General features: G+C 59.4%; 1 protein-coding gene across 1 annotated transcript; it reads right to left on the bottom strand.

Annotated features, from left to right (window-relative positions):
- Window positions 1-14,108: 14,108 nt before the first annotated feature.
- Window positions 14,109-14,972, bottom strand: MRGPRG (MAS related GPR family member G). Its single transcript, XM_052662556.1, has one exon. It carries the CDS (start codon window positions 14,970-14,972, stop codon window positions 14,109-14,111), a length of 864 nt encoding a protein of 287 aa, XP_052518516.1.
- Window positions 14,973-19,809: the final 4,837 nt, after the last annotated feature.

Below are 19,809 nucleotides of genomic sequence, written 5' to 3'. Positions count from 1 at the left end.
GGTGATCCTAGGTGGTGCTGCAGGGCAGGAGGGGTGGGAGGGGAGGGAGGCGGTAAGGGTCTGGTCTGGGGGAGGGGCACAGCAAGGCTGGTGAAGTCGAGGGATCTGGGACAGTGCACAAGGGCTGTCCAGCCCAGGGACTCGCGTGGGCCTGAGGGCCCTGTGGGGGCTCCTTGAGAAGGACGGCAGAAGCCTAGCCAAGAGGCTTGTTTGGAGCTGCCCAGCCCCCTCAGGCCCCCAAATCCTAGCAGCCATGCTCCGCCCGGCTGCAGTCACCACCGTCTCCTGGCTCCTGCCACTCCCAGGCGCCCCATCCCCACCCCATCACCTCGGGTTTCCTTTTAGGAAAAAGAGAGTCTTTCATCCAAAGTCACCAGCCAATGGCTTCAATCAGACCTCTGGAGGGGCGTCTCTTGTGGCCCTGGGGGCCCTCCTCGCAGGCAGAAGCCCAGGGTGTGGGGACCCCAGGGGAGCCTGCTCCCCTGCAGCCCTGCCCCCGAGCGGGGTCCAGGGGCTGTGGGCTCAGCGTCTCCCTCCCCGCCTTCCTTGGCTGCAGGAGGAGAGCTTGAGAAGTGAAGTCTGGATGTTCCCTTTGGCCCAATTATTATTCCTCTCTTCACCCCCTCTGCCGCCTGGAGGAGTCAGCCTGAGAGTCAGCAGGAGCAGACCTGCAGGGGGGCTGGTCTGCGGCAGGTCTGAGTGCCTCCCCTACTGACCTGGGGTGGGGGGTCCCTGGGGGGTGGGAGGCTCAGACCCGGGGCTGGCTGCTGCATGGCCGGTGGTCCCCACTCACGGGACAGCCTCCCGGCCCCGCTGCCCTCTGTTTAAGGAGCTCGCTGCCCTCCCCTCACCCCTCCCGCCCAGGACCCGAGCCATGGAACTTCTCGCTGCCAGAACTGTGGGCACAGCCTCTCAAGAGGTACACACTTATCTGAGACTAAAATGGATTTGTTGGCTCTCCAAAGATGAATAGGAAAATGCAACATCAAAATTAATGAACATTCAGTTGAATTTTTAGTGGCAACAACCAACAACTCACCTATGGCCTGGTGTTACACCATGCCAGCCACCCCACATCCGGGAACATGTTTCATTCTCACGAAAGTGGTGGCGAGGCGGGCGCGATTATTAACCTCCCAGATGGACAAAGCGAGCAGAGGCAGAAGGCAGGCCCTTGCCCAGGGACACACACCTGGGGTGAAGCAGGGACTTGAACCCAGGCTCTGTGACCATCACCTCTGCCTCCCCAAGTCCTCCACGCTGGCCCGGTCTAGGGCGGCCCTGCATCCAGCCCCGGGGCTCTCCTGGGGTCCTGAGCCGGCTGCTCCTGAGCCGGCTGCTCCCGCCCCGCCGCACCAAGACAGCCTTCCTCACCCAGGGTCTGGACCACAGGCCCTGGGCTGCAGCCTCCTTACATTAGGTAAACGCCGGAGGAGACAATGCCGTGGTGGCCAGGCCCCCCCCCCCCGACCTCAGAGCCCCCCAGGGCGAAGGCGTTGAGCTCCCCAGGTGCCTGGTGCACACACAGGCTGGGGACCCCACTTCTGCTGCAGGAATCCCATCTGCACCCCAGGTTGCATCCGTGTCCTCCATCACCACCCTGAGCACCTCTCAGCTTTATACTCCACCCTGCCAGGGTGACGTTAGCTCAGAAATTCACAGATACCCTCCTCTGAAGTCCGGTTTTTAAGAAAGGAACCATGGTAGGCAAAGAAGCCAGAAGTCTGAGGCTCTGACAGGACACAGGGATCTTCAGAAGTGACCCTGCAGGGCTCTCAAGTCCCGAAGCGCCCAGCCTGTCCCGCTGCTCCTCCAGGAGACGCTGGCTGGAGCTGCCCCCAGGGGCGGGGGGAAGGGATGCTGAGGCCCAGGTGTGGGTGCAATGCAGTACTGCCTGGAGTGCCCTGGGACCCACCTGCCCGGCTCAGCTGAGGGGCGCGTCTGGGGACGAGCGGGCAGAGCCAACCCCCACCGGGCTGGTGTGTCAGCCCCTGGCCCACTCCCACTGGGGACCTGGGGGAAGTCAGCAGAAAACCGGAGGGCTCTGCCACCTGCTGCTCCCCGGCCCCTCCTCGGGCGCCCAGACCTTCCCTTCAGCCCCCAAACCTCAGCGGGGCCATCTCCTCAGCCCAGGCGGGGGCGCGCTCACTCACCGTGCAGCAGGGCATCCGCGCGGCGGGCTGGCTCCCTCCTCCAGGCTGGTCCCCTGGAGTTTCCACTGAGCTCTGCCGCCCCCTCAGGGGGGAGATGGGGTGGGCAGTGGGGTGGGGTGGTGTGCCTGCCCAGCAGAGGGCTCAGCTGACCCCTCGGACCCTGGCCACCCCCAGCACAGGCTCTTCTGGGCGGGGACCCTGCAGGTTCGGAGCTGGCGGAGTCTCCAGGGGAGTGTCCAAGCAGTGTCCGGAGTGGCCGTGGACAAGTGAGGCAGGCTGCCCAGTGAGGGCCGGCGGGCAGAGGGCCGGCCGTCCCGCATGCGCCTCTCCAGAGCCTGCAGCCGTCCCCTCCAGCCCCCAGCTGCCACGAGCAGGACCAGCTGCAGCAGCCGCCTCCGGGCGCCAGACAGATCTGGGTCCAGCCGTGCGGCTGTGGTCTGAGGAGCAGGCTGGGGTGTTACCTAACAGCCCGAGGCAGCCGCACCTCCCCGTTGGCAGGTTTGTTTAGAGATGACAGTGGGAGGCAGACGGGTCATCACGCAACACCAGAAGATGCCCGCCGTGACCTCCTGGGACTTCTTCCTCCCTGGCAGAAACTGAGGCACAGAGAGGCTGAGCGACAGCCTGGGGTCACACAGCGAGCGTGAGGCACCGCGAATTCAGCCCAGCTCCCTAGGTGCCAGTGTCACTCTCCGCTGCCCGGAGTAGCCAGCTCCCGCCCAGCCCAGCCCTGCTCACCCTGCGTCGCCCACCCTGCCCTGCAGGCCCTGCTCACCCCGCCCCCTGCCTGCAGCATCGCAGGAGCAAGTGCAGACGAGCCTGCTTTTGGAAGTTGGGTTGGGAGAGCTGCAGGTTCCCTACACACAGGTGACTCTTCGTGGGGGCCGGGGAGGAGGGCAGTGGGGCGCAGGTGACCCCTGGGGTCTGGGGGGGAGGGCAGTGGACATAGGTGACCCCTGGGGTCTGGGGAGGAGGGCAGTGGACATAGGTGACCCCTGGGGTCTGGGGGGGAGGGCAGTGGACATAGGTGACCCTTGGGGTCTGGGGGCGAGGACAGTGGGATGCAGGTGACCCCTGGGGTCTTGGGGGAAGGGCAGTGGACATAGGTGACCCTTGGGGTCTAGGGGGGAGGACAGTGGGATGCAGGTGACCCCTGGGGTCTGGGGGGGAGGACAGGTGTCTCCTGGGAGGCCGCGGAGGAGGGCAGTGAGACAGACACTGGGATGTGTCAGCAAGGCCATCTTTAGCCCTTGTCTGGCCTCTGCCACCAGGGTGCCAGCCTCTCCTTCACACGCTCAGCTCTGCTGCTGGCCCCGAGTGGCCTACAGCTGGATTCAGGGCATGAAGGAAGTAGGTCCAGAGGAGTGGCCTGGGCAGCCAGAATGCCCCTCTGACTCTGCTCTACAGGGTCTTGTACACATGACCCTTGGACCCTTTGCCCAACTTGCCACTCTGAAGTGGAGGGAGGCCGCCCTGCAGGTCCGTGGCCTGAGCTTTGTCGATACACCCACCACCCGCCAGGCAGGTCCCTTAGCCTCTCTGTGCCTCCGGCTGCAAAGTGGCCTCTCAAGACCCAGGGCAGACTCTGGTGAAGGCCGTCAGCCCCCAGACCTTGGCCTGCACTGGGACCCGCCACAGAAGCTTCTGTGGTGGGGGTGGGCTGGGAGGCTCCAGGCTGGTCTGCAGGACCCCTGGCACCCCATGACAGGCAGGTAGCCGGACCTGCCCAGACCATGACAGCTGGCGGCAGATGCTAGGCAGCGCTGTCCCCACCCTAGAGGGTGGACACCCCACCTGTCCTGCCCATCTTCAGGGGTCACAGTCACCAAGCGGGGCGTGAGACCATCACCAGTGACCACACCCCTCCCCCTGCCCCAGGGAGGAGGTGTAGTCCAAGCAGGTCTGAGGGCCAGTTTGGCCCCCAGCTCCTGGGTTGGACCAGAGCAGAGCCGCCAAGTCTGGTTAGCAGCCCTGCTGACCATTGGAATTTTGCAGGTGGCCCAAGGCTTCCCCTGGGATCTAGCGAGAATTTGATCTGTTCCTCAGATGTCGGCCCCTCCCTCTCTCCCTCCCTGCTTCCTCCCCTCCCTCTTTCTCTTCTCTGGCAGCCCCTCCTCCATCTCTGCTATTCGCTGTTTAGGAGCAGGCCCATGCCCAACACAGCCAGCACCAAGTTAGGGACAGAGCTCCTGAGCCCCATGCTTACCTGAGTTTGCAGACAGGTGTGCATACGTGCAGAGAAGGCTGGTGTCAGAGTACAATTTAGAGACTGCTGAGGTCAACTCTGGGGAACCTGGTACCTGTCTGATGAAGAAGGCTGTGTGTGTGCATGAGGCGAGGGAGGGAGCCGAGGGGCACAGAGGTGGGTGCAGGCTCTGTGACCTGAGCTGTGGAGCATGGAGGAGGTGTGGGGTGGCTCTCTTCCTCCTGCCTTCCTTTGTCTTTGGCAGGGAGTTGGGAATGTCTTGAGGAGGACGATGAGGAGTGATGGTGATGAGCGTGGTGATGGTGGTGATGGTGATGGTGATGGTGATGGTGATCGTGGTGGTGATCATGGTGGTGATGGTGGTTGTGGTGATGGTGAGGATGGTGGTGATGGTGGTGATGGTGGTGGTGACGGTAGTAGTGGTGAGGATGGTGGTGGTGGTGGTGGTTGTGGTGATGGTGAGGATGGTGGTGATGGTGGTGATGCTGGTGATGGTGGTGATGGTGGTGAAGGTGGTGATGGTGGTGGTGGTGATGGTGGTGGTGACGGTAGTAGTGGTGAGGATGGTGGTGGTGGTGATGATGGTGGTGATGGTGGTGAAGGTGGTGATGGTGGTGGTGGTGATGGTGGTGATGGTGAGGATGGTGGTGATGGTGGTGGTGGTGGTGATGGTGGTGATGGTGGTGATGATGGTGGTGGTGGTGGTGGTGGTGGTGATGGTGATGATGGTGATGGTGATGATGGTGGTGGTGATGATGGTGGTGGTGGTGACGGTAGTGGTGGTGGTGATGGTGGTGGTGGTGATGGTGGTGGTGGTGATGGTGGTGGTGGTGATGGTGGTGGTGATGATGGTGGTGGTGGTGACGGTAGTGGTGGTGGTGATGGTGGTGGTGATGGTGGTGGTGGTGGTGATGGTGATCGTGGTGGTGATCATGGTGGTGGTGGTGGTGGTGATGGTGATGATGGTGGTAGTGATCATGGTGGTGGTGGTGGTGGTGATGGTGGTGATGGTGGTGGGGGTGGTGGTGATGATGATATTTTAAAACAACAGAAAGAAGTGCTGTGCAAGGGCCTGGCATGAGGTGGCGCCTCTGGCCCTGGAGGTCTACTGGTCCCCCCACTTCCTCCTAGCCTGGCGTCAGGGGCCATATATAATCCTGAAAACCTGCTCACTCCATTCCATGTTTTCTGGCCAACCCTGGTCCCACCCTGGCCCTGGGAGCCACCTCCACTCTGCTACTTCCCTCTCTAATTAAACAAGTCAATGTATATGTCCCTTCACCCCCAAAGTGTGACGTTAATGGTGGAATTTCAGGCCCCATGGAGAACGCAGAGGCAATGTTTTTGAGCCTGGAGGGAACCCCATCCTCCAATTCGATCCCGGAAGGCTGCTCTGGGAGGGGTTGGCCTTCTCCCCGGCGCACAGGTGCTGAGAGGCCTCCTACTGAGCTGCTAATGAGGAGCAAGCCCCAGACTGGCCTTGCTCACCGCTCCTCAATGCACGAGGCATAGGACCTCTCCGTCTGTCTGCGCCCTGCTCCCTGTGTCTCTGGCGAGGCTCGGGAGTCCCCGCTGGAAGCCGCAGAATGTCCTTCATCAGCGTCTCTGCAGCCGCCTCCCCCACCTGCAGCCCATCTTTCCAGGCCACTTGGCCGGCGCAGGCCCCCTGCCGCCTGCTTGCTGGAGGGCGGGGAAACTGCCTTTCACCGGCCTGGGCCTGCCGGGCTGAGACACTAGCATCCTTATCGCGGCTCCGGAGGCCTGGGCCAGCAGTGCACATGTGCCCACGCAGCTGTCCGTGGGGCCGAGCTCTGCTGCGGCCCAGTGGGGGGACCGGCGGAGCCCCCACTTTGTCTGGGCCTCCATCTCTCCGCGGGCGGTGGGAATCTTACCCTTGCAGAGAGTCCAATGCCTCATGTGCTTTTTTGGATGTAATACATAAAGGAATGTTCATCCTACTTACAAAGAAACAAGCTCTCTCCTTTTTTTTCCTCATGGCGAGGGGGTCCCTTGGGTCTGTTTTCCCCTATTTTTCACGAAAAAAGGGGGCAAAGAAGACCCACTCACTCTCCGCTTTGATCTAGGAAACGACAGTGGGATGCAGTCCAGTGGCCAGGGCTCAGGTGACAGTGGAGAAGGGGGCCCTCTGGGGGGCAGTGAGGAACCCCCACAGGGAGGCTGCCCCACCCTTCCTTTGTGTGCAGAGGGCAAAGCAAGTGAGGTCTGCCAGCCTCTGACATTCAGGAGAGGCCCGAAATATGAAGTTTGGAGGGAAATTTCCCAACTGTAAGTGCTGTTAACTGATCAAGATTTAACCACTGTGAACGCCAACAAAGGCACCTGACCGCAGGCTCGCAGGCCCCCAGCAGCTGACCTCTGGCCCAGTGTGACCGCCGAGGGCCTGCCCTGGGTGGTTGCTGATGAGCTCTCAGGGAGAGCAGGGTCCCTGATGCCCTTTTGGGATGCCAGGCGGTCTCCAGGCCGTGAAGCACCTTTGTCAGGAGCTCCACACAGAGTGTGGTCTCTTCTCAAATCCCCGCTTTGACGCCTGGGGGCGACCAAATGCAGACTGATGGGCCCCCGGAAGCTGTGGCTGGCAAAGATAAGCCAGCAAGTGGGAGGCCAGGGCCCCGCATGAGGTCAGAGAGGGAGGGCAGACAGGCCGAGGGCCTCCCTGACCGCAGAGCAGTTTTCCCGCAGGTCCAGGAAGCAGGTATTCACTCTGCAAAAGCTTAGCTCCTGCAGGCTGGGAGGGGGTCCAGAGCTGCAGGCCCCTCCTCCCTGCTGGGAGGGGCCGTGCCAGCCCCCGGAGGCCCCTTCTCTGGGAGGGGAGTGTGCCCACCTACAGGCGTCCCATGGGAGGAAGAAACACACTTGATAGCTTTGTTTAGTCTATTCTAAGACCTGCTGACTCAGCCGGAGTCGCAAGCCCAGGTCCTGCCGTTTTTCATTCTTCTGAAAACAGGCAGTTTTCCAGGCTGAAGAGAAGTGCTTCATATTTGAAAGTGAAAAATGAAGAGAGCTAGAAATGATGCGTGTGTGGATAATCATAAGGGATATTTTCTTCTTAATTTCTACAAAGCAAGAATAGTAAAGATATATGTTGGGGTTTATAACATTTGTAGAAATTAAAGGTATAAAAGTAATCCAAAGAGCTGGAGGGGGAAAAAGGGCTTCATCCGTTGGAGGGTCCTTAAGTTGTATGTTGAGTGGTTTACTATTCGCTGTGTTAAGTTAAAAGGGCATATTATCATCTCTGGGGAAACTTGCCAGAATATAAAACAAAGAGCTGTAGCTAAAAAGCCAATAGAGAAGATAAAATGGAGCACTAAAGATGATTTGATTAATCAGAAAGAAGGCAAGAAGTGAAGCTCAACAGGACAATGAATGTAAGTGACAAATAGAAGCAAATACTGAGACGGTAGATTATATTCAGTCGCATCCGTGATTATAGTACATGTAAGTGGACTAAGTGCTCTGAATAAAAAGCAGAGATTTTCACACTGGATTAAAAAATACTACCCCAAAATGTGCTATTTACAAGAGCCACAGATGCAGAAAGATTGAAAGAAAAGAGTGAAAAAAATCTGCCATTCAGACAACAATGACAAGCTAGCCAGGGCAGCTAGTGACTTATTTCAGGCAGAGGAGACCTTCAGGTGGGCTCCCAGGTGGCACTAATGGTAAAGAACCCGCCTGCCTGTTTAAGAGACATCAGAGCTGTGGGTTCAGTCCCTGGGTTGGGAAGATTCCCTGGAGGAGGGCAGGGTAACCCACTCTAGTATTCTTGCCTGGAGAATCTTATGGACAGAGGAGCCTGGTGGGCTGCAGTCCACGGGGTCGCATAGGGTCAGACACAACTGAAGGTTAGTCTGCACGCATGCTATGTATGGGAAGATGCTTTGCTCAGTCTATGGGTGGTGCTAGTGATAAAGAACCTGCCTGCCAATACAGGACACTTAGGAGACACAGGTTCAATCCCTGGGTCAGGAAGATCCCCTGGAGAAGGAAACGGCAACCCACTCCAGTATTCTTGCCTGGAGAATCCCATGGACAAAGGAGCCTGGCTGGCTACGACTGATAAGATTGCGAAGAGTCAGACTCGACAGAAGGGTGTCACTGGAGATAAAGAGGAATATTTCATAATTGTATTAGTAATCTATTGCTTTGTAACAACTCCAAACTTTAGCAGCTTAAAACGATAAGCTTTCTCTCATCGCTTCTGTAAGTCAAGAATTGGGGAGTGACGTATCTAGGACCGTTCTGGCTCAGGGTCTTGTAATGACCAGGCATCTTGGTCATCTGAAGTCCTGACTGGGGTAGGAGGGTCCACCTCCAAGGTGGCTCATTCACATTTATGCTCAATTCAGATGATGGAAGGAAAAAATTCCCTGAAAACCAAGACTTTCTAAAACTGATGCAAGGAGAGAAAGAAAATCCGGGTAGCCCTGTATTTGTTAAAGAAACTGAAATTGCATTTTGCACTCCTTCCACGAAAGATGGTTTCTCTGGTGAAATAGTACTGGTCTTACCTAGATTCTTACAGCGTAGAAGAGGATAACTGATACTCCAAACTGACAAGGGCATTATGAGGAAAAAAAAGCCAGAGGCGGCATCTCCCACGAATGTAAGTGCAAATGCCCTTATCAAATGTTTAGCAAGGCAGACTCTGTGATAAGTCAAATGGAAAATATATTCTGGCCAAGTGGGGTTTATCTAGGGACGATGAGGTCAGCATTGGAAAACGAATCAGTGAAGTTCTCCAACGTAACAGAGTAAAGGAGAAAAGCCGTGTGTGTGTGTGTGTGTGTGTGTGTGCGCACTCGCGCGCGCGTGCGCGCGCGCTTAGTCGCTCAGTTGTGTCCGACCCGGTGCAAGCCCATGAACTGCAGCCAGCCCGGCTCCTCTGTGGGATTTTCTAGGCAAGAACACTGGAGCGGGTCGCCATTTCCTCCTCCAGGGGATCTTCCCAACCCAGGGATCGAATCGGCACCTCCTGCGTCTCCTGCGCTGCAGGCAGATTCTTTGCCCACTGGGCCGTCGGGGAAGCCCCAGAGGAGAAAAACCATAAGGTCATCTCAATAAATGAAGAAAGAGGTGCAGTAAAGGTCAATACCCGTTTAAGATTAAAAAAAAAAGCAACTTTTGGGAAATTAGGAATAGATGGAAATTATATCAGTATGACAAAGGGTATATACAAAAAAACCTATATTTAACATTGTATTTAGTGGGGAAATACTGAGCACTTTCCCTATAAGATTGGGAATAAGGCAGGGATGCCATTTTTACCATTTCCATTCAACACTGAAGGGAGGTCTTGGCCAGTGCAATTAAAGAAGAAAAGGAAATAAAAGAAAGAAGTAAAATGATCTCTATTTGCAAATGACATGATTTTGTACATAGGAAACCCTAAGCAGACTTCAAAAAGACGACTAGAGAGGATTCCCTGGTGGCCCAGGGACTACGATTCCACACTCCCAATGCAGGGCGCCTGGGACTCATTCCTGGTCAGGGAGCCCGACCACACAGGCCACAACTAAGGGTTTAAATGCCGCAATGCAGGATGAAGGTCCTGAGAGCTATAACTAAGAACGGGCACAGCCAAATAAATAAACAAATAAACAAAAATTTAAAAAGACTCAGAACTAATTTAGAAAGTTGGCAGGAGAGTTATTCAATCGTATAAAAAGTCAAGATGAAACAATTGGAAAATGAAATTAAAAGATAATTCTGCATAGCATCAAAGCTTCAAATACCTGGGGATAAATTTCCCAAAATATGAGCAAGATACCTATGCCGAGGGGAGGTGGGATTTAAAACACGGTTTCCTGGTGGCTCAGCAGTACAGAATTTGCCTGCAGTGCGAGAGACTGCCTTCAGCGCAAGAGGTGTGGGTTCAATCCCAGGGTCGGGAGGATCCCCTGGAGAAGGAAACAGCAACTCACTCCAGTATTCTTGCCTAGAGAATCCCATGGACAGAGGAGCCTGGGGTGCGAGATACAAGCCACGAGGTCACAAAGAGTCGGACACGACTTAGCAACTAAACATGCTTATTAACCGAAAAACTCCATAGCGTTAAGGTGTCAGTTACCCGTGATGTTTTTTTGGCCCTGGCTTGTGCAGCAGAAGCAAGTCCCCTGACCAGGGATGGAAAATTCGACCCCGCAGTGGAAGCACAGAGTCTTAACCACCAGACCACCAGGGAAACCTTCCATGAATTTTTATAGAATAATTGAATAGATTCAATGCCATCCCAGTCACATTTTCAGTAGATCTTTGAAGAAATTGTCAGGTTTCTTCTAAACCATATTGGGAAATGTAAATTTTGAAGAAGAAATATAAAATTGTAGACCACCTGATTTCCTGACTTATTTTTAATGCTGGTACTTAAGACAGTGTGATGCTGGTATAAGGAAAAACAGGCCAACACAGAACAGAGTCCAGAAATAAACCTTCCATGTACAATCAACTGATTTACAATAGAGACGCCCATGTAATTCATGGGAGAAGGGAAGCCTTGTCAACAAATGTTATTAGAATGGCTGGTTATCCACATGGAAAGAAAAAGAAAAATCAGCTGAAACTTGACCTGTTTCACAGCAACCACACTTGCTCTGAGCAGAACCACAGGAAAGGCCAGCCGGGAAGGAGGGTCACGCGGCTGCTCTCGCCCCCTGTCCCCGGTGGGCCTCTGTCTCGTGTCTAAGGCACACCCGTCCCATCCCAGGATCCAGCGCCTTCAGCCTCCTCTGGGGCCCCCTTCTTTCTTTCTCTTCTTCTCTGCTGTGTTTGGAGGCCTCTCAGACTGTCCCCCGTGGATTCTAGTTCCTTCCTGACACAGGCAGTCCCGGGATCAGCGCTGGCACCCCCTCCTCCTGGGAGTCCCCTCTGCTTTATGAGTGAGGGGGCATGTGACCCTCTTCCTTGCATCTGTAACACTAGGCGGGGCCAGACGGTGTGTCATCCACACCGGGACACACACGACTAGAAGGGGGTGGACACGCTGATGGCTGTCAAGGTCAAACTGGGACACACGGGGCCTCTCTAAGCCTCTTCACATGCCGTCCTTGGATTGAGCGGACGTGTCCATCGCTTCTCCAGACGCTGAGCTCTTGGGGAAGCGGCCACACCTTGGCGTGACCCTCCCCCGAGCTCCCGCCCCGCCCCTGGCCCTGAGTTGCCCCTGCTGGTGTTGCTGGCTGAAAGCGGAGAGTGGGGTGGCGAGCTGGTGATGGGCTGGGGCAGCTCTGAGCACCTGGGTCTCTCGCATCTCCTGTCTGCTGCTCAGGTGTCAGGTCAGTGGTCAGGCCTCGGCTGACCCAGAAGCTCCCAGAACTAGCCTGGGCTGATCCTGCTGAGTGGCGCTCCATTCAGCCATATCCTTGACTCACTGGATCCCACGTTCGCGCCGTCACCCGCTCACCCATCTACCGGTCCTCCCACCCCGCGAATGCCTGTCAGGCCGCTCCTCCCAGCCGTCCGGGTCTCAGCCCAGGGAGACGGCCCACACCCAGACCCCCAGGAGCTCGCCTTCCAGTGAGACGTGCAGACACTGAGGCTAAAATGAACGCAGGAAGCGCAGCACGAGGTGGGAGGGAGCCCCTCCGGATGCTCAGCCGGTGGGCGGGCACCAGGGGAGCTGAGGGCAGGGCGCCCGCTGCCAGGAGCTCCCAGTGTCACAGGACAGAGAGACACGAGCACAGGCCCCAGGGGCTGGGCGGGGTGCCAGCCGTCAGCGCGGTTTCTGGGCTAAGGTCAGGGCGGGCTGGGGACACGCGGAGCTCTGCCCAGAGACGGAGCTGGAGATGGCAGAGGTGACGTGGCTGACCTTGAAGGTCAGGAAGGTCATGGTCCACCCTCTGCCAGCCTGGCCTCCTGCCTCCTTCCTCGGAGTCCAGGTCGGAGATGCTACTCTGCTTCTCCTTCTGCAGACGAGGCTCCCGCTGTCAGGAGACTTGCCGGAGGTCACCCGGTGGGAGAGACGCCAGAGGGAGCCCAGTCCCGGTTTTGCAGGTCGCTCTAGGCAGCCGTCACTTCTCCGGGAGTGGGGACACGCTGGCTCTATAGGGCCCAGGCTGGCGTCCGTTTGCCCAGCAGCAGGTTCTGGGACAGAGGTTTGGCCCTGCCCATCTGTCCAGACTGGGCTGCTCATTACGCACCCCAGACACTGCCAGCTGCCCAGCTGCCTGTCTGGCACGCGGACGGACGGCCCCTCAGGGGGCCCTGCAGCTATTTCCTGGGGCTGGGAGAGGTGGAGGCTGATGCTGGCGCACCTCTGAGGCTGTCCCACCCTCATCGCATTTCCAGGGGCTCTAGGAAGGAAGCCACACCCCTCCTTGGGTCCAGCATGAAGTGGTCCCAAGAATGGATGGCTCCTCCCCATCTTACCCCCAAAGCCAAGGCTGAGGTCGCTGACCCTCCTTCCTCAGCCTGCTAGGCTGTCAGAAGCATCCAGTCCTCAGGGCACTGTCTGGGGAGACCAAGTGGGAGGACCTGGGGTGGCCACAGTCCTGTCCATCCCAGGAGGGATGGACAGCTTGCAGAAGTGTCCCTGGGCCGGGGAGGGGTCCAGGGAAGTCTTCTTTCCTTTCCTTAGCGTTCTCCAAAGTCCCAAGGATGAGCAGCACATACCTTTTCCAGTGAAAAAAGGACAACTTTTTAGAAACAATTCTCCTCGTGTTGTAAGAGGCATTGTTGTAACAGGTTTCACGTAGCAGGTATAGAATGTCTTCATCTTTGGTAAAAATTGAAATTTCTGTGGCTCTCCATCACAAAAATGAACACGGCCGGAGGGTTCTATGCCTCACGTGCCGCGCTCTGAGTCCTAAAGGTTTGGTGACGTAGCTTTTCAGTATTTTCTGTAGGACTTGAAAGTCTTGACAATGATCATGAAGTATAGTTTTAAAATATCAGAAACACATAACAGGATCTCTCCTTTGGAAGCTGCAAGGAATGGCGTCAGCTGTCTTCCTCCTCCCTCCCATTCTCTCTTCCGCATCACCATCCGTCCATCCGTCCATCCACTCATCCACCAGTCCATCCACCATCAGTCTTCCTTCTTCCCTCCCCTTCTTCACCAGGGAAGCCCTGGGGGTGGGGTGCTGGCAGGGGAAGGGGCAAGGTCTGTGGCAGGTGGGCAGGGGCAGGAGGGGAGTGATGGGTGTGCAGAGGATTCCCTGGAGGAGGGGAAGCTGAAGATGGGGGTCGGGGGGCAAGGGCACCCTCCAGGCAGCAGGTGTCGAGGGCCCCCGGGGCTGGGAGGGGCAGGGGAGCGCTGAGCGGGCACCGGGCTCTGCTGTGACCCCAGCTTTGCCCATGTGCTTTGTGAGCACTTGGTGGGGAAGCCCCGCCATCTGGTGGCCAGTGGGGAGACTGCAGGGCAGGTCCTCTGTGAGGACAGCCCCTCACCCAGCCAGTGTCCCGGCTCCCATCCGCCCAGCCCCCATGTAGGCCTTGGGGGGTGCCACACCCTCTTCACTCCTGCCTCAGCTGGTGGCAGGGTGGGAAGGAAGTGGGAGCTGGGGTGCCCGTCCTCGCCCCAGTCCTGGGAGCTCCCCGCCTCCTTGCTATGTCTCTGGCCTGGTCCTCGGGCTGCCCTTGTTCCCTGCAGGCCAGGGGCGGGGAGTCAAGACCACAGCGCTCACCGGGCCCCCAGGACTTGGGTCCCCAGTGTGAGTGAGCCGGGGCGTGACGTGGAGTCCTGGAGGGTCTGGCAAGGGATGGGGGGTGGGGGGCGGCCAGGGCGGCCCCTACACGCGGCCCATGGGCAGGGAGACCCCGCCGGCCCCCAGCTGGGTGCCCTCCCCCAGGGAGCGCCGGAGGACTGCTTGCAGAGGCTCCCGCTGGCCCGGCTGCCGGCCCACCATGAGGTAGATGAGGGGCCTGGCGCTGCAGTGGATACAGGCCAGGAGGGTGGCCAATGGGAAGAAGGTGGACAGCACGAAGCTCGGCAGGTACGGGCGCAGGGTCCAGCAGAGGAGGCAGGGGAGGCCGCAGACGAGCAGCAGGAGCCCAGAGCCCAGCACGGCGCCGAAGAACCGCGGGCGCTGGCGCGGGGAGCAGCACGCCACCCAGACGAGGAGGACCAGGCCGGCCGCAAAGGCCGCGCAGGCCAGGGCCAGCAGCCCGGCGACGCTGGCCACGTGGTAGCGCAGGCAGGCCAGTGGGCGCGTGCTCTCGCGCAGCAGGCCGCAGGCGTCGGCGGTCAGCAGCACGGCCGGCGGGGCCAGGGCCCAGCTGAGGCTGCAGACAATGCCCGACGTGTGTCTGGGTCGGCAGCCCTGGTAGCAGGTGGGGGAGAGGTCGGACAGGCAGCGCTCGGCGCTGAAGGCCGCCAGCAGCCAGAGGCCCACGGAGAAGGCCATGAAGGTGACCGGGAAGTGGAGGCTGTGCTCGGAGCCCAGGGCTGCCCGCACGGCCGAGAAGGCCAGCTGGCAGCCCAGGAACAGGAAGTCCGCGGCGGCCAGGTGGAGCACGTAGACGGCGAAGGGGCCCTTCTTGATGTGGAAGCCGAGGTGCCAGAGCACCAGCGCGTTCCCCAGCAGTCCCCCGATGCCCACGGCCAGGGTGAGGTAGAAAACCACGCTGCTGAAGATCCCCCAGATCCCGAACATGCTGGCTGGCTGGCTGGGCAGCCGGTGGGCAGGACCCTGGAGGGAAGCAACAGACGGTGAGTCGTCAGCACGCAGGTGCGCCGGACGGCCCCTTCCAGGCCCAGCCCTGCAGGCCCCACGACCTCTTGGTAAAAGGAGGATTTTGCAAGACGGGGAGGCTGACTAGGTGGGTGGTCCTGCCCCCGGCTGGTTGGTTAGACTAAATGCACAAAGATCGGGTGAGAAGGCCGGGTACCAACGTTGTTGCAGAGGTCAGCATCGACTGGACAGGACTCGAGGCAAAGGGGGCGCCCGTGTGGACACGGCTCAAGGACTCCATGTGGGGAGAGGCTGGGTTACGCTCCTGCCGGACCCCAGTCCCAGAGGGTCAGCCGGGCGGAGACCAGCAGTAGCCATGAGCACACTCAGTTCTGTGCTGGCCGTGGAGGGTGCGCAGCGCGGGGCGGGGGCGGGAGCCGTACTGTGGGGGCGGTGGGAGGCTGGGAGGATGAGAGAAGGCAGAGGACACCCCCAGCCTCCCTGGCTCTCCGGACCGGGCAGGCGTTCAGCCGGCTCCTCCCGCTGCAGGCGGGTCGGCCGTGTGCAGCTCCGAAGGCTCGCAACCTTGGGGATGCGGTGATGCCCGGGTCCTCAGGAAAAACCAGTGCAAGCGTCTGCTGCCAGCCCCTTAGGGGCAGCGAGAGGGCACGTCCTGTTCCAGTCCCAGGGGAGAGACTCTGTCCCGGAACAGGGGAGGCAGACCCCAATGGCGGGGTCTCAGAGGTGCCCTTCCCCCTGCCCCCTCCCTGCAGAGTCCACGCCTTTGTTCTCAGCCTCGCAGCGGCTGTCAGCCTAGAGTGAGGAGTCAGGGAGCCATGCGGGGGGAGACAGACACACACCCAGAGAGTGACAGAGAGATGAAGAGGGACACAGAGACACCCAGAGACTCGGTGGGGGCGGACAGCCCGCCTCCCAACCTTGGGGTCTCCCCAGGCGCCCCCGGCTGGGCTGCGCCTCTGCCTGGACCAGCCTCACCTCCCCCCACACCCCGTTACCCAGGTCTGCCTCCTTTAGGGCCCTGGAAACTTCTGCAGCTCCCTTGGACCCTCCCAGCCTCGCAGCCCGGGGTCCTCGCCCACCCCTTCTGTGTGGCTGTCCTTGCGCCCGGGAGCGGGCCTTAGCGGGGTGGGTCGGAGTCTCTCACCTTTACCCCTCACAGGATCTCCCTGAGCGGGGCACGGGCACGCTCGGTGGTGTCAGGGGACCCAGAGAGCCGGGCTGGACTCTGGGGTCGTGGGGTCGTGGACTGTGCTGAGCTGTCCTCGGGGCCTCGGTCTCCCTGAGGGACCCCAGGGGCTGAGCCGGGTGGAGGGTGAGGGCCAGTGCTGGGAGCAGGGCTCTGGCCCCGGCAGCGGGTGAGGAGGAGTGGAGGGGTTACCTGGACGGCTGTCCTGCCGGCTCTCAGAACAGGCACACCTTCCCGGTACATACAAACGAGGGCCCAGGGTCCCGGCTTGTAAATGACGCGCCCGCCGTCTGCTTCGCCATCCTCACCCGAGCTCCCAGGCCCACGGGAGCCCGAAAGTACTCAGGGGAGTCCAGACCCATGCAGTGGGGAGCAGGTGGGCTGGGTGCAGGGGCCCCAAGGCTTCTCACCTGCTGACCGGGGCGCCTCTCAGCTGCTCACCACTGCCCAGGGCTCCTCCCGGGCCCTAAATCCTCCCGTGTCCCCGGGGCCCAACTGGCTGGACCCGGGCTCCCAGCCAGTTTCTTGGAAGTGGGAGGGGCCCTCACTCCCATTCACAGGATGAGCTCAGACAGCGATGTCCTCATGTGGGCCAGCCCTGCCCTTCCTCCTCAGCATATGAGGCGTGTGGACAGTGGGGAGTGGCCTCCTGGGGCCCCCCTTCCAGTGGGGGCTGGACCTCACGTCTGGGGGGTGCTCCTCAGGCTGAGCCGGCTCCTCTGTCCCCTGATGTGTGGGAGATGGGCAGTGAGGCAGGAGCCTGGCCGTGTGGCCTGGGTGCAAGGACCTAACCCCCCCAGGCCTCAGTGTCCCTCTCCATGGCCTGACCATTCCCTGACAGCTCATGCCCGGCCTAGGGCTGGACCCCACTGTGGTGAGGGGGTGGTCTGGGCCTGCAGATATTGGTCCCTTTCTCAAGGACCCGTCCCGACTGTCCACTTGCCAGCCTCACACCCACAGGTCCCAGCTGCTCACTGACCCTTAGGGGTTAAAACACTTGTCCAAGCTTCACGTCCTGAGCTGGTCCTGCCAAAAACTCGCCTTTTCCATGGGCTGCTCTGCGGCCCTGGGGACTCAGAGCGCAAGTCAGAAGTCACGTGTAGAGATGCTGTTTGTCCTAACATTTTTTTTCTTTTTTTTTAAAATAATTTTTTAATGAGATATAGTTGCTTTACGGTAGCTCAGACAGTAAAAAATCTGCCTGCAGTGCGGGAGACCCAGGTTCAGTCCCTGGATTGGGAAGATCCCGTGGAGAAGGAAACGGCTACCCACTCTAGTATTCCTGCCTGGAGAATCCCATGGACAGAGGAGCCTGGCGGGCTACCGTCCACGGGGCCGCAGAATCAAACATGACTGAGTGACTGACGCGTTCTCTTTGTCGCTTTAGAGTGCTGTGTTAGTTTCCGTTGCAAAGCAAGGCGAATCAGCTATATGTTTCTATGCGTATCCCCTCTCTTTTTTAAAAAAATTGTATTTATTTATTTATTTTTGGCTGCTCTGGGTCTTTGCTGCTGCGAGAACGTCCTCCCAGTCTCAGCGAGTGAGGGCTACGCTGTGGTTGCGGAGCCTCTACAGCAGGGATTTCAGGACTTGAGGCTTCAGGAGCTGAGGCGCGCGGGCTTAGCTGCTCTGGGGCACGTGGGATCTTCCCCGAGGGAGATCAAACCCATACCCTCTGCACTGGCAGGCGGACTCTTAGTCCCTGGACCCCCAGGGAAGTCCTGTCCCCTCTTTTTTGTACTTCTTCCCGTTCAGGTCGCCGCAGAGCAGTGGGAAGGGCTCTCTGTGCTGGACAACAGGTCCTCGATAGCTGCCTGTTTTATGCAGCGTGGGTCCCGGTCTCCCAGTTCATGTCCTGATATTTCCCAGTTCGTGGGTTTGGCTCTGAACTCATTTCTGTAGCAGAGGCGAGGCCTGTGACTCCTGGCAGGGCCCCGGTCCCCAGCCCCCGTGGGAATCGCTGTGTGGCCTCCAGCCCCGGAGACCCAGGAGGCAGGGCCTGGCCCCGCCTCTCCCAGCGCAGCCCCGGGTCTCAGGACGCTCTCCGCTGCCCCTCCCCTTTGCTCAGGTCGCCTTCTCCCGAAAGCCGAAAGCCGTCCTGGCCTTGGTACCCGAGGCCTCACCCCAGCCTGCCCCATCCTCCCGCCCCCCCCTTCTCCTCCACAGCGCTGGCCCCCGTGTCCCACCGCCACCCCCCTGCTCTCTGCCCGTGGCGGCCAGGGGGGCCTGGTGCACACCAAGCTCTCAGCGCAGCCTCAGGAGGCGTGTCTGCTCTCGGTGTGTTGGCCACAACGGCAGCACACACCTGTGCGGGGCGTGTCCTGGGCCGGACGGGGCCCCCGGAGACACGACCTGTCGGTCCCTGGAACCTCACTGGGAAGAAGGGAGGGCTTTGAGATGAGGTCATTCCGGATCACCCAGGTGGACCCTGAAGGCAGTAAGTCCTTAAGAGACAGGACAGGAAAGACACATGGAGGAAGGGCCACGTGCCCACGGAAGCAGAGGCTGGAGGGCTGCAGCCACAAGCTCAGGGGCTCCTGGAGCCCTCAGAGGCTGGAAGGGCAGGAAGGCCCCGCTCTGGAGCCCTGGGCCACCTTGACTTCAGACTCGCTCTGCGGACAGTGAGAGGAGACGTGTCGTCGTCATAAGCTGCCCCGTCTGGGGGCCTTGGCCCCAGCTGCTCCTGCGACGCAGGCCACACGCTGTTTGCTCTCCACGGAGCAGCTCGTTTATGGCACAAGTGCTTCTGAGGTGCCGCCGGCTGTGCGTGCAGATGGGGAAACCGAGGCCCGGGCGCTGAGGGCAGCAGGCCTCAGTGGGTGGGTAGGGACTCAAGTCAGCCCGCTCCCCCGCTCTCCCCGAAGCACACAGCAGTTCTCAGAGCTGCGGGCTGTTCCTGGACCCTGGAGGCCAGCGGCTTGTGGCGTCGCCCAAACACCAGTGTGCTTGTTTGGACTTGTGTCTCCTGAGCCTGTTCACAGCTGGTGGCCTGTGTCCAGGCTGTCTGATGCTGGGAAAGACTGAGGGCAGGAGGAGAAAGGGACGACAGAGGATGAGATGCTTTGATGGCATCACCGACTCCACGGACGTGAGTTTGAGCAAACTCCAGGAGACAGTGAAGGACAGGGAAGCCTGGTGTGCTGCCGTTCATGGGGTCTCAAAGAGTCAGAGGTGACTTAGCGATTGAATAGCAACAGCAAGAGGATAGACTGTTATTCACAGTTCTCCAGGGGAGTGCGAGGGCCACCAGGGACCCTCACTTGGGGAAGCATGATCAGGCCAGGCGGCAGAGGGAGGGGACCGTGTGGGCTGGAGGTTTTACTGTGGTTTCTGTCGGAAGGAAGGGGTGAGTCAGGAGGAGTGGGCTCAGGATTGGCTGGCTTGAATCACCCCTGGGGGTTCTGGGGCACAGGGTCTGTCCCTGGCTATGTGGACCTGCCCCCTCTGCAGCTGATGATGTGTGGGGGGTGTGAGCTGCGGCTGGTCGGTTTCACTCGCGAAGCTGTGGGCAGCGGTTTGCTGTCTAGGAAGCCGCTCACTGAGCGAGGTGCAGCCCCTATGGGGTCAGGAGGCAGTGTGGGAAACCCAGAGAACAGAAGACGGGGTTGGGGC

The sequence above is a fragment of the Budorcas taxicolor genome, chromosome 25, assembly GCF_023091745.1.
Source record: "Budorcas taxicolor isolate Tak-1 chromosome 25, Takin1.1, whole genome shotgun sequence".
Lineage (NCBI taxonomy): Eukaryota > Metazoa > Chordata > Mammalia > Artiodactyla > Bovidae > Budorcas > Budorcas taxicolor.
The sequence above is the reverse complement of the archived record's forward strand: the minus strand, read 5'-3'. Positions and strand labels throughout refer to the sequence as shown.

Coding starts and splice junctions, on each gene's coding strand:
- MRGPRG (XM_052662556.1), bottom strand. CDS start 14,972: ATGTTCGGGATCTGGGGGATCTTCAGCAGCGTGGTTTTCTACCTCACC.